The following is a 13,306-nucleotide window of genomic DNA, read 5'->3' as shown; positions in this document are numbered from 1 at the left end:
GGACTGGTTTGATTTCCTTGCAGTCCAAGGGACTCTCAAGAGTCTTCTCCAACACCGCAGTTCAAAAGCATCAATTCTTCAGCGCTCAGTTTTCTTAATGGTCCAACTCGCTCATCCCTACAGGACCACTGGAAAAACCACAGCTTTAACTAGATGGCTCTCTTGTTGACAGCCTTCTTAGGGACATGTCCTAAACTGTTTTCAGTTGACAAAGCTGTGTTGTGTTATCTCCTCAGTGACATTACCAGCTGAACAAGATTGTGGTGGAAGCAGCAAAGGTGCCGGGAGTGACGAGAAACTGAAGGCAGTCGGAAAGCATCCTAGCCTGGAAGCAGAGAAGGGGAGGCTCTAAAGATAAACAATTCCTGTTGCCAGTTTTACTGGGAACAACCCTATGGAAATCTACATCCTTTCCCCTAAATTCTGTGGTTTCCCAAAGGGCTTACGTTCGTAAAGTTATTTCTGTTCCCAGGCTCATGCTTTTTCTAAATTTGTTCAATTTCGGATTATCTTTCTATCCCAGTAGGCAGTCTATTCTATATTCATTGACCTAGATGTAAAATTCAGCCTCTTCTTCAGTTTTCACATTCATAAAACCCAACTGCCATGAAGCCAGGAGTAGGCTTTCCTGAAGACATAAGAGCAGGAGAGAAACAGAGAGGAGGGGCATTTCCATGACAGCAGCTTAACTTCCAGTTGGACATTAGACTGTGTCCTTAAAATGCCCTTCTGCCCTCCACGCACCAGAGCATCTCATGGGTCGCTTCAAGCCACCGTCTGCCCAGCCCCTGTACCATCTTGTCCATCCTTCTCTCTCCTTCTATGCCTTTCCTTCCCTTCCCTCCTTCCTTTCAGAGGGAATGCAGGTGGGTGGAGCCATTGGAGCCAGACATCTGGGCTTTAGTCTTGGCCTCATTACTTCTGAGCTGGATGGCTTTTATAATTTCCTTAAACTTTCCCATGTTAGTTGTTCCATCAGAAAAATGGGCATAATAAAATGATCTATTTCCTAGTTTTTCGTGAGTATTAGAAAGGTGTGTGGTGGATTTTGTGGGTTGCTGTCTGCACGCCTTCTCAGGACCAAGGTGCTTATTTTTTTCAGCTTCCAAGAGCACTGGCTGCTGAGAGTCTGCAGCTGAGCCCCTCCCCAGGCATTGCCTCAATGTAAGACAGTCTCTTGACCATGTTATGCTTGGCCAGGGGGCTGCCTGCACCCAACAACTGATTGATGTGGAGGTTCAAAGTCACGTCTCTGCCTGAAATTGGGACAGCTCTGAAGGGCATTCCAGCTCCAGATTGTTATGTGCGATCAACTGAAGTCTGTAATTGCATCACGGTTCAGCTTCTTACTTTGCCAGTCCTGCTCCTCTCACCCCCAACAAGCTCTCTAGTAAACTTGCAAACATCTGCTTATAGCCTCAGAGAAAACCGTTAAAATAATGTCCAAGGCATACAGGGTATCTAGCAGATTGCTATTATTATTGTTATTTGGAGAGTAAGATCATATATTTTATGAGATTTTTTCAAAATATTCTAGAAATATATAAAGCTACACAGCAAATTCTAATTAATAGTTTAAACCATGAGTAGCCTGCCAGGCTCCTCTCTCCATAGGATTTCCCAGGCAAGATTACTGGACTGGGCTGCTGTTTCCTTCCCCAGGGGATCTTCCTGATCCAGGGATTGAACTCACGTCTCCTGCACTGCAGCCAGATTCTTTACCACTGAGCCACCAGGGAAATACCAACAATAGCAACACAAGAAATTCTAATTTGTAGTTTGAACCATGAGTAGGGAATATAAAATTATCCTAAATTCTGACAATGGAAAAAGGTTACTGTTTGATTTTTTTAAATGTTATTTTACTAGACCATATATATTCTAATTAGTCTGCTCCAAAAGAAGTAGAACCTTGCTTCTTAGTAATGTGACTCTTACCTGATATTCTTGGATACTATATTTTTGTTGTCTCTGTATATTGATTAATTGTCCACAAACGATAGAGGTGCTGGCAGTTTATATCCCCATAAAAAGTTAGAGGTTGACCTGCGAAAGACTGATGTGTCATGATTTTATAGACCAAAGAGAGGTTAATGTCACAGGGGCTAAGGTCTTATTAACCTGTAGAAAGTTATCTATTGTTAGAGCAGATTTAGAAGTCTTTTTAGGTACTTTCCTCCTGATTATTATAAATAATCAGTTTGTCATACCCCGTTTCTTATACAGACTTTGGATTTTGCATTTGTCCCCTCTGTTCGTTCCTTCACTGTTGAATCAAATAGAACTTTATCAGATGCTCAGTATCTGTGTGAGACTGTTGTTCTTAACACTGATTTTTCATAGGAGTGTGTTTCTGAAGTATTATTAGTTTCTGAAGGGTAGAATTATAATTGAAAGGTACCCAGCGTTTCACGGGGACAGAAGTCAACGTTTTGGAGTTGACTTCTCCAAAGCCTTTGACTGTGTGGATCACAACAAACTGTGGAAAATTCTGAAAGAGATGGGAATACCAGACCACCTGAGAAATCTGTATGCAGGTCAGGAAGCAACTGTTAGAACTGGACATGGGATAACAGACTGGTTCCAAATCTGGAAAGGAGTATGTCAGGGCTGTATATTGTCACCCTGCTTATTTAACTTATATACAGAGTACATCATGAGAAATGCTGGGCTGGAAGAAGCACAAGCTGGGATCAAGATTGCCAGGAGAAATATCAATAACCTCAGATACGCAGATGATACCACCCTTATGGCAGAAAGTGAAGAGGAACTAAAAAGCCTCTTGATGAAAGTGAAAGAGGTGAGTGCAAAAGTTGGCTTAAAGCTCAACATTCAGAAAACGAAGATCATGGCATCCGGTCCCATCACTTCATGGGAAATAGATGGGAAACAGTGGAAACAATGTCAGACTTTATTTTGGGGGGCTCAAAAATCATTGCAGATGGTGACTGCAGCCATGAAATTAAAAGATACTTACTCCTTGGAAGGAATGTTATGACCAACCCAAACAGCATATTACAAAGCAGAGACATTACTTTGCTAACAAAGGTCCATCTAGTCAAGGCTATGGTTTTTCTAGTAGTCATGTATGGATGTGAGAGTTGGACTATAAAGAAAGCTGAGTGCTGAAGAATTGATGCTTTTGAACTGTGGTGTTGGAGAAGACTTTTGAGATTCCCTTGGACTGGAAGGAGATCCAACTAGTCCATCCTAAAGGAGATCAGTCCTGGGTGTTCATTGGAAGGACTGATGTTGAAGCTGAAACTCCAATACTTTGGCCACCTGATGTGAAGAGCTGACTCATTTGAAAAGACCCTGATGCTGGGAAAGATTGAAGGTAGGAGGAGAAGAGGGCAACAGAGGATGAGATGGTTGGATGGCATCACTGAATCAATGGACATGAGTTTGAGTAAACTCCCGGAATTGGAGATGGACAGGGAGGCCTGGCGTGCTGCAGTCCATGGGGTCTTAAAGAGTTGGACACGACTGATCGAGTGAACTGAACTGAAAAACCCTGTTATACTAAATCAAGATTGTGGATCTAGCTTTGAAGTATATTTGCTATTAAAGCATGTATATTTGCTAGAGTTGTCGTTAACAAAGTACCAAGCACTGTTTTAAGCAATAGGAATTTATTGTTTCACAGTTCTGGAGGCTGAAAGTTTAAGCCTCGCTCCTCTAGGTGCTGTGGTTTTCTGGCAATTCTTGGCCTTCTCTGGCTCATGCACACATCCCTGGATCTCTGCCTTTATTTTCACATGGTGTTCTCCTTATGTGTGTATCTATCCAAGTCATCTCTTCCATAAAGACCCCAGTCGTATTGGATTAGGGCCCACTCTAAGTCCCTCTTTTAACTTGATTATTGCTGTAAAGACCTTCTCTCCAATTAAAGTCTCTTTCTGCTATGCCCTGGGGATTAGGCCTTCATCAGATGAATTTGATGCGGGAACACAATTCAACCCCAAATAGTATGATTACTTTTTATCTATCCCCAGGGATTACCTCAACTGATATCTTAAGGAGAAGAATGTCATTAACTCCTGAGAGAATCCCAGTTAAGAAATGTTGCCTCATGTCTACATCATTGCCATATTGCACACCAACCCTATGCCAGCACTGCTCTAGGAATGTGCTGATGATGAACTAGGCTGGGGAAATAAATCCTAACAGTGGGTTCCCAAGTTCCCAGGGGCATTTAGCAGCCAGTCTGCTTTACAGATTAAACAAACAAACAGTTGCCTTTTTGGTATTGCAATCATTTACAAGAATATCATTAAATACTTCCAGTGTCATTTGGATTGCATTTTTTTTTTTAATATGTTGGTAAATTTGTCTGAGGGGAGTGAGTGCTGCTGCTTAATTTTGCTCTAGGCAGTTAGGCAAGTCAGGGAAGAAAAGTGATTCATTCCTTCGGCAACCATGGAATTATTTACGATGACTGGAAGAAGAATCTGTTTGAATAACCCCTTTGAACTGCCTGACACATAATGGAAGCTTGTTAAATGTTTATCGAAGGAACAGCGGTGTCCAGGGAACTTGGAATATTTGAGAGCAATCGAATAAAAAGCACATATTTATTCAGAGATTTACCATATACCTCGTCTTGGCTGGATGCTTCTGAGGACGGCTGAGGCATATGTGAGACCTGTAACAGCCGTGACTATTTATTGTGCTTGTCATGTGCCAGCCATCCTGCACATGTTTAAGAAAATGGCCAGAGCTGCTCTCTGAGTTGGATAACATTGTTTTGATTTGAAATACAAGGAAAGGCTAAGAGAGGTCACGCAACTTGGTGACGGGTGAGGTAGGGTGTGTTCTCAACCCGTGTGATCAAATGCCTCTCTAATCGGCCTCTCTCTGAAAGCTTGCACTCTTGTTGTAGAGATCAGACACTTATAATTCCAACAACTACAAAAGTAGCGTGGCAAGAGGCTGATTGTGTCATATGTCTCTTTTGCTGTGTAAGGCTGTGCTGTTACCATTTCATATAAGCGTGGGTTTCGGTAATGGTTAAGTATGTACATGGTTAAGTAAGATGCCTGGATTCAAATCTCACTTGACCCTCTTCCCATCTGTGTGATCTTGGACACGTAGTTTAACCATTCTGTGCTATAATTTTTTTTTAATTGTAAATTAGGAGATAATAAAAGTACCTGCCTCGTGAGGGATATATAAGGAATGTAAAATGAAGCAGTGCCTGGCAAAATATATTTCCTGCTAGAAGCTTCACAAAGGCAACAGTTTATGCAAGCTTATTTCATTCATGTATCTTAAACATGTAGAATGGTGGTTGGTATGAAACAGACATTCAGTAGTAAATACATTGGTGAATGAATAAATGTGTTTCAGTATATAAATGCTAGGGCTTAGTCACATTAGCAGACATAATGAAGTGGTCAGATGTATGCGCCTTTATATAGAACAGTAGTTCTCAGCTCACAATTCATGTTAGAAATACCTGGAAGGCCTTTAAGTAGACTGATTCTCTAAGTCCCATCATAGGCAAAGGTTGAGAATCACTGTGAAAGTAACAGATACCAGTGTAGACTCATCCATGTGTAACATGTTGAAGATTCAACACCAGTGGTGATTTTCTGAATGCCTTTCAACCCTTAGGTACCTAAACCCAACCTTTGTTTCAGTAATGATTATATTCCTGAAAAATGTTAATAGATGTTAAGATGGTCAAAAAATACTATTTTCATATTAAAATGAATTAAGGTTTAGGCTCAAATAATTACACAGTTTTTTTCTCTATATAAATCTCTGGTAAGATGTTTGAAATTTATGTGGGTTTGAGACAACTTTTTTTTATTGAGTAGACTCCCCTTAACATGACAGGCAGTTTGTCTGGATCAACCAAGAAGCACTGTGGGCTGCTGTGAACATAGGCAAAGTTAGTGCGATTAATGGAGGGAAAAACACCAACAGGTACCATAATTAAGATTTTGCTTGAGGTACTTGGGGAATTAAACCAAGATACAGAATGACTTTTGAGGCAGCTGGTTCCTTTTCTAGAGCAAGGACATGAGTCCACTGATCTCTAGTGTGAAAGTTGCCTGTCTTAAGAGACTTCCTGGCTAAGGAGACCTCCTAACTCTTTGGTGCTTCTCCCAGCAGTTGGGCTCCTCATTCTGTCCCCGCAGGTAGCATCACTCGGACAGGGAGTTTGCAAGAGGGGGATGGATCAATTCTGGGAGCCACATCACCCTGGAAGAACAGGAGAACCAACCTGAACCGAGAGAAATTTGCAGAATGGATAATTAAAAAGGATTCTGGCCCAGTAACCACTTACATGTTTTCCCATAAATTAAAAAAAAGATCCTTTCTCTTTATGAAGAGCACATGCTGCATGTTTATTTCAGTAATTTGTATTAAGAAAGTATTGACTATCATATGCCTTTTACAAATGCTGTAGCAAAAGATTCCATTTTAATGTTGATCACAAAGCCGTTTCGAGGTCTCTTAGGCTTCTTAACACTGGGTTCTCTCTCTCATTGCCTTTATCTTTAAAGAGCTTCTTTGAGGGATTTTTGGCTTTCTCAGGAAAGAATATCACTGAAATGGAAGGCCTGAGATATAATTCAAATCATCCTAATCAGATTTCTCAACCCTTGATCTAATCAGCAAGCTGTTTGGCTTAGCTTCTTGGTCAAGTTCATTCATTAGCTCAGAAAGCATTTATTGAATATATGCTGTGTCTACCCTGGGCTAGAACATAATAAGATTAGTAGATGAATTGAGCCCTGTCCTTTAGGAGTTTATAGTCTTATTGAATGAAGTGAAGGAAATAATAGAATGCTGTTTAAAATATGTGATGGTTTTTGTACTTTAAATATGTTCACGGTTTTTCATGGCAGATAATTGACATCAACTGTGACTTTGTGTGCCTGAAACTGCACTTTAGAATATTTTGGTTTTGTATCTGTTTCACCATTAATATCACACTTCTTCTTTTCAGACTCTCTTGCCATTATAGTCATCACCTGACAAAGTATTGTTGTAAAGTTAATAGAATTATTGCCGTTTCGTGGTTTTTCTTACTGTGGATTTGGGAGGATTCTGAGCAGGTTGTTTTTTTTTTTTTTAATTGTAGTAAACTGCAGCATAAACCCCCTCAACACACATCAGATTCTATCAGATTCTTAAATGTCATCTTTTGCAACCAAGATGAATCCAAATAGAAAAATAACTTATACTAATGGTATTTGAGGTCTGAGAAATAATGAAATTGCTTTCTTATTTTGGAACAAAGTGTGTATACATGTATGAACTATTGGAAAAAAAGGCTTTTTCTCCCATGGTTATTTGGAAGAATGGGAAGCTATCATCAGAAGTTACCTCCCACCCCCTTTATTACCTCTATATATTTTTCCTGTTCTCTCTCTTATGTAATATCCTTTTGTGAGGCCCATTTACAGTTACAAACTGGCAGCCACTTTGAAGTTTCTTATTTATTTCCCCCCTAATTAATGTTTTTATGTGTGGTAGATATACAATTTTCTTCTATTAATGTTACAAAAAAGCCAACCTTAAATTTGCATCCACAATGGGGAATAATCAACAAAAGCCCTTAATCATTTGTATTCAGAGGCTGGGTGAAAGTGTGATTTGACTGAGGTTTCATTGCTGGGCTTATCCAGGCTTAGGGCTTCCCAGGTGGCGCAGTAGTAAAGAATCTGCCTGCCAGTGCAGGAGACGCGGGCTCGATCCCTGGGTCCAGAAAACCCCCTGGAGAAGGAAATGCCAACTCATGCTAGTATTCTTGCCTGGGAAATCCCATGGATAGAGGAGCCTGGTGGTCAACAGTCCATGGGGTTGCAAAGAGTCAGACACAAGTGAGCAGACATGCAGCCACGCGTCCAGGGTTAAATGTTAGTATGTCTCTTGCCTTATAACCACATTGCTCTTCTAGAGACATATGTATTCCTTGCATCCTAATTTCACTGTCTGAGCAATTTGCTGGCAGTCCTCGTTAGCAAGAATAATCAGGTTTTGGGGGTCAGTCTCCAGCTTCTGATGAGTTAAACTCATTTGTCCTGTGGTTTCCTCTGTGATAATAGAATTTTGTTTCCCCTTTTCTATTTTCTGATCACAAATCTCTGTGGCTATTCACGGAAAAATGAAGGATCTGTGTTTTTCTCTTCACCTGAAATTCAGGAATTCTTCAGCTGTCCTAAGACTTTGTGTTTAGGCACCATTTTTTTTTTTTGCTAGAACACTTAAATTTAGATTGTGATAACTGTTAGGGAATCAAAAGTGGAACCTGTAGATGTTGACTCCACAGAGATCTGACTTTCTTGTGTTAAAAACTGTGACTCAGAATCACCATACAGGGTAAATCAGAGAAAAGTCCTAATGAAAAATGCTAAAGAAGTTCTTTGAACTCAGCTGGAGGAAAAAATGCCTTGGGGGAGGAAGTGAAGGCTCACCATATAAGAGTCATCTAGTATTCTTTTCTTCTGGCTCAAGAAAATGGGATATACTTTGGAGTCAGGGGCCAAAACTGATGCTATTCCTTATTTGTCTTGGTGAAAGTGAGGCAAAAAATATTGTGTCATCAGACTGTCTTTAAAGGGCTACATATGTGTGATGACTGTTTTGGGGGGCCTATGTAAAGCAAGTACATTTCTTGCTGCCCAGTGGGAGCTTCTGTAGGCTGCTGGCAAGCTTGATATGATCACTTTCAACTACTGAAGACCTGTCCTGTGTTTCTGGGACTTCCTGTGTAGGAATATAAGAGAAAGAGAAGAAGAAAGGAAGGAGCAGGAGAGGGAAGGGGAAGGAGAAGAAGGAGAATCTTCCAGTGTTCTTTCCTTATGGCTCAACAAAATGGAATATATAATGGAGTGAGGGGAAGAAGCAGATGAAGGACGGGTGAAGGAGGCTGGACATTGGCTGAACTCTCAGACGTGCTTGATCCTTGATGACTGACTGGCTTCTTTTCTGGAGTCTGCTCAGCCCTTCCTTGGGTTTGGGGGCTGCTGTTCACTTTGCTCACCTTTACAAGTGACATGACTGGGTGGAGCTTGCAGAGGTCAGGGGACAGTGCAGGGAGATCATCTGTCATTAGCAAGATTCTGCTGGGCTTTGATGGGATCCCATCTTACTGTCGGTGTGTCGCCTTGCTCCTCTGTGTGAGGATCTGGGCCTCCCTGGGGACTTGGTGCATCTGCAGGTCCAGTGTCAGAGGTGGCAGGTTCCTTCAGTCTTGCTCACATCTCGTGAGACAGGCTGTAGGGAGCTATGGGCAGTCAAGCGGGCAATGAAGTGGTTGCTAATTTCCTCCTCCTGGATAGGCCTGGGGTATTCAGTGTCCCTCACCTGCCTAAGATACTTGTTCTGTCCACCTAAATAAGGAAGTGAACTAAAATGAGCTTGAATGGCCAGATATTGCGTTTATACAGGAATATCAGAGGAAGTGGGGCTTCCCTGGGTGGCTCAGTGGTAAAGAATCCGCCTGTGATACAACAGGAGATGCAGGAGGCATGGGTTCCATCCTTGAGTCAGAAGATCCCCTGAAGAGGGGGCACAGCAGCCCACTCCAGTATTCTTGCCTGGAGAATCCCATGGACAGAGGAGCCTGGGGGGCTACAGTTCATAGGGTCGCAAAGAGTTGGACACGACTGAAGCAACTGCTCACACACGCACTCAGCAGAGGCAGTGCAGTGTGGGACACGCAGACTATAGCGAGCTGTGGGCAAGTCTCCTGATAGTTTGGAATGCAGTGTCCTTATGGTCAAAGAGAGTAAAGTGGTGAGAGTCCAGACAGATTCTAAGCAGCAGGTTCATTGGCTTGAGGATGGGGAGAGATGCTTGGCAGATATTCTGCACTGGAGGGATAAGCTTCTGTCTCCTGGAAATCAGGCATTTACTGGAAATCAGTCTCTTAGCGCTTACGTTTTGTTTGCCTGAAGGCACTTGTGGGAGATTCTCCATTTCATAGTGTCTAGATCCATTTTAGATTAAAATCCTTCCACACTCCTGTGCAGCAGCGTGAAGCCTTTAGAGACAGAAAGAAGCACCTGGGAAGCATGTGGAAGCTCGGATTCCTGCCCTCCCCACCCCCGCCCCAAGCCCACCCCAGACTCAGGACTCAGAGCCACAGCATCACAAGGCACCCTTTATTCTAGTTCAGGCTGGTCTCAGAGCAACACATGGACACTCCCAGAGAGGACTGCTCCTCTCCCTTCCAGGGAGCCACTTAGTTAAGCCACAGATCAGCACTCCTGTTTAAGCTTGAGACCATTGTCTGACATTTCTGATGGAGCTGTTCAGAAATTGGCCTTCTATTATTCATGATGGAACCATAAGCTCTCCGTGGGTGATCCCTGCTTTCTTCCTTTATCTTGCTCTCCTCATTCTCTCCACTCTGCCCTTATCTCCTCCCTCCCCTTTGCTCAGCCGTAGGCATGTTTGCTTGCTAAAGCAACTCCTCTTATGGCTTATCTTTGCCTAGGTCAGTCTTGACTTTCTCAACCTCTCCTGATTCCATCCCTCCTTTCTGACCTGAATTCTGTGACGTTCCACTCAACAAACCTAACATCCAACCAACGTGTTTTCGAATTTTCTTACCCCAGACTTTGATAAAATATTGGTCTTGCATTGTGTGATTTCCAGGATACGAATCAGTCTTTTCCCACTTAGAACCTCAAGTCAACTGTAGACATCCTCTGCAAGGGCAAGGGAGGATGTTCTTGAGATGTGTAACAGTGAACTTGGGGGTGGTAACCAGCTTGGAGAGCTCTTTGCTGGGAAACGGAGGAATTTTAATCAAAGACCTCACAAGCCTGCTTTGCTTGCTTTTAGTCTCTGGCAGCTTTTAAATTGTCCAAGGACTGTGACCACCTCAGCCTTAGGTCTTTTTCTGCAAACAGAGACCTGCATTCTGCTGTCTCCCCTGAATGTCCCTAAGGTGGCCCCCTCAACCTTCCTGTCTTTTGAGACCTGCCATCCTTGGTTCTCACCATGCACGTTAGAGATTCCAGTACATTTGCAAAGGTTTTCACACATGCAAGACTAACTCAGGCATCGTTTCTACCCCATGGGAAATTTTCAGCTCTGTATTACCTTCTGATGTTGGTTTTTGTGTTTTTGTTTTTGTTTTTTTTTTTTCCTTCTTGCTGCAGGAAAGCAATCTCTCGGGCAGGCCTGCAGCACTTGGCTCCTGCGCATCCCCTCAGCCTTCCTGTTGCAAACGGTCCAGCGAAGGAGCCCAGAGCGACTCTGGACTGGAGCGTAGGTGTCGTTTTCATGTAACATCGTTTCACTGCATGTGTGTCTTTCCCATTCTCAGGATTCCTGTAGCTCCTGACAAGACTTGATCATTTTCAGTATTGTTCACTGACCCATCTTTGAGTAGCTAAGCCCCGGCTCCATTTCCAGATTTCCAGGAACATAGCTCCTTTTATGAAGTCAAACATATTGAAGACTAGGCTAAAAACTTCAGGAATCCTTTTAAACACTATTTGCCTGGGATTGCAGCTGTGAAACTGAGCAACTTCACTTTCACTTTTCACTCTCATGCATTGGAGAAGGAAATGGCAACCCACTCCAGTGTTCTTGCCTGGAGAATCCCAGGGACGGGGGAGTCTGGTGGGCTGCCATCTATGGGGTCGCACAGAGTCAGACATGACTGAAGTGACTTAGCAGCAGCAGCAGCAGCAGCAGCAGCAGCAGCAGCAGCAGCAGCAGCTGTGAAATAACAAGTACTTTTGTGCACATGCTTCATTGGTCCCTGCCTGCCAAGTTGGCGATGAATAGAGTTTACTCTTAGAGACTAAGTCGTAAAGTCCAAGTTTGATTTCCTTAGCTCAAGCTGCCTTTTTCTTTTTTGGTGCTTTTCTTTCCTTTTTCATTTTTCCTGAGAGAGGATGACCTCACTTACATTCCAGGCACTCCATGTCCTCCTGTCTGCTATGTTTCCTCTCCTAACCCAAAGGTGATGGGTCCTGTATCAGTGGGGTGGGTATATTAGCTGATTTTTAAAAAATTTATTTTATTGAAGTCTAGTTTGTTTACAATGTTGTGTTCATTTCTACTGTTGTTGTTATTGTTAAGTCACTAAGTCTTGTCTGACTCTTTGCAACCCCAAGGACTGTAGCCTGCCAGGCTCCTCTGTCAGTGGGATTTCCTAGGCAAGAATACTGGAGTGGGTTGCCATTTCCCTTTCCAGGGGATCTTCCTGACCCAGGAACTGAACCTGTGTCTCCTGCAGTGGCAGGTGGAATCTTTACCACTGAGCCGCCGGGGAAGCCCAGTTACTACTGTATGGCAAAGTGACTCAGTTATACATATGTATGTATTCTCTTTCATATTCTTTTCCGTTACAGTTTTTCGCAGGATATTGAATATAGTTCCCTGTGCTATACAGTAGGACCTTGTTGTTTATCTATTCTTTTATATAATAGTTTGCATCTGCTATATATTAACTGATTTTAATGTTTTATCTAAGAGACATCTCTAAAAACTGTTAAATTGAAGATTGCAGTGTGAATTTCTTAAGTCAATTAGAATACGTTTGTTAAGAGTCTTCGGTGAGCCAAGTTCCTGGTTGAAGGCATGTCTAACTATGGACTGAAAGGCCTGTCCCTTCCTGAAGCAATGTAAGAAACAATATGACGCCAGGGGAGGCTGCTCTGAGATTATTCCAGTCTGGTCCTGATGAATCTTGTCTAGCCTTTCTGGTTGAGTTGAACAGAGGGAATAATCCATGTTCTCTTCCTCCCGTAAGAAAGACCATCTGGCAGGGTACCAGAAAGGAAAGGACTTTGTAAACTAAATTTTGTTTTTGGCACATATGCCATAACTTAATATCATTTAATACTGTAATATTTCTCCCTCTTCCCCAAGAACACACTTACTAACATCCTTATTTTATATTCTGGGCACACAGCAATGTATGCAATACATGAAGTACCTGGCAAAAGACTGAATCTAATTGAAATGAAACTTTCTTCCTTGGTAAAGTCTGCTATATATATTAGCTGATTTTAATGTTTTATCTAAAAGACATCTATGAAAGCTGTTAACTTGAAGATTGCAATCTGAATTTAAGTCAGTTAGAGTGTTCAGGTCACACCTGTGTATGCTGAGTTGGTATTTGGGAAGACCCTTGCCCTCCTATAAGTTTCCCTTTATTCCAGGACAGTCATTTAATAAACCCTTAAAAGGTTAGAATATAGAATATATTGACACCAGTGCTTACATAATTTAAAAGAATTAAATACATAAACAAACATAAGTTAAATTTAAAAAGGAGTACACACGGACCACTGATGAGGATGTGCTAAGAATCAGGGACCCC

At 42.2% G+C, this 13,306-nt stretch overlaps 1 protein-coding gene across 7 annotated transcripts in view; it reads left to right on the top strand.

The window, feature by feature from the left end:
• Nucleotides 1–13,306, top strand: part of DGKI (diacylglycerol kinase iota) — a 513,862-nt gene that overhangs the window by 170,779 nt on the left and 329,777 nt on the right. For all 7 annotated transcript variants that reach the window (XR_009600539.1, XM_060415131.1, XM_027968850.3 and 4 more), the window contains exon 2: nt 11,130–11,238. Coding sequence is in view for 6 of the 7 variants with exons in the window: in XM_060415131.1 (XP_060271114.1) it covers nt 11,130–11,238 (109 nt within the window). In the remaining variant the exon portion in view is untranslated. The remainder of the gene's footprint in view (nt 1–11,129; nt 11,239–13,306) is intronic.

The sequence above is a fragment of the Ovis aries genome, chromosome 4 (genome assembly GCF_016772045.2).
Source record: "Ovis aries strain OAR_USU_Benz2616 breed Rambouillet chromosome 4, ARS-UI_Ramb_v3.0, whole genome shotgun sequence".
NCBI lineage: Eukaryota > Metazoa > Chordata > Mammalia > Artiodactyla > Bovidae > Ovis > Ovis aries.
This window is presented reverse-complemented; position numbering and strand designations above follow the sequence as displayed.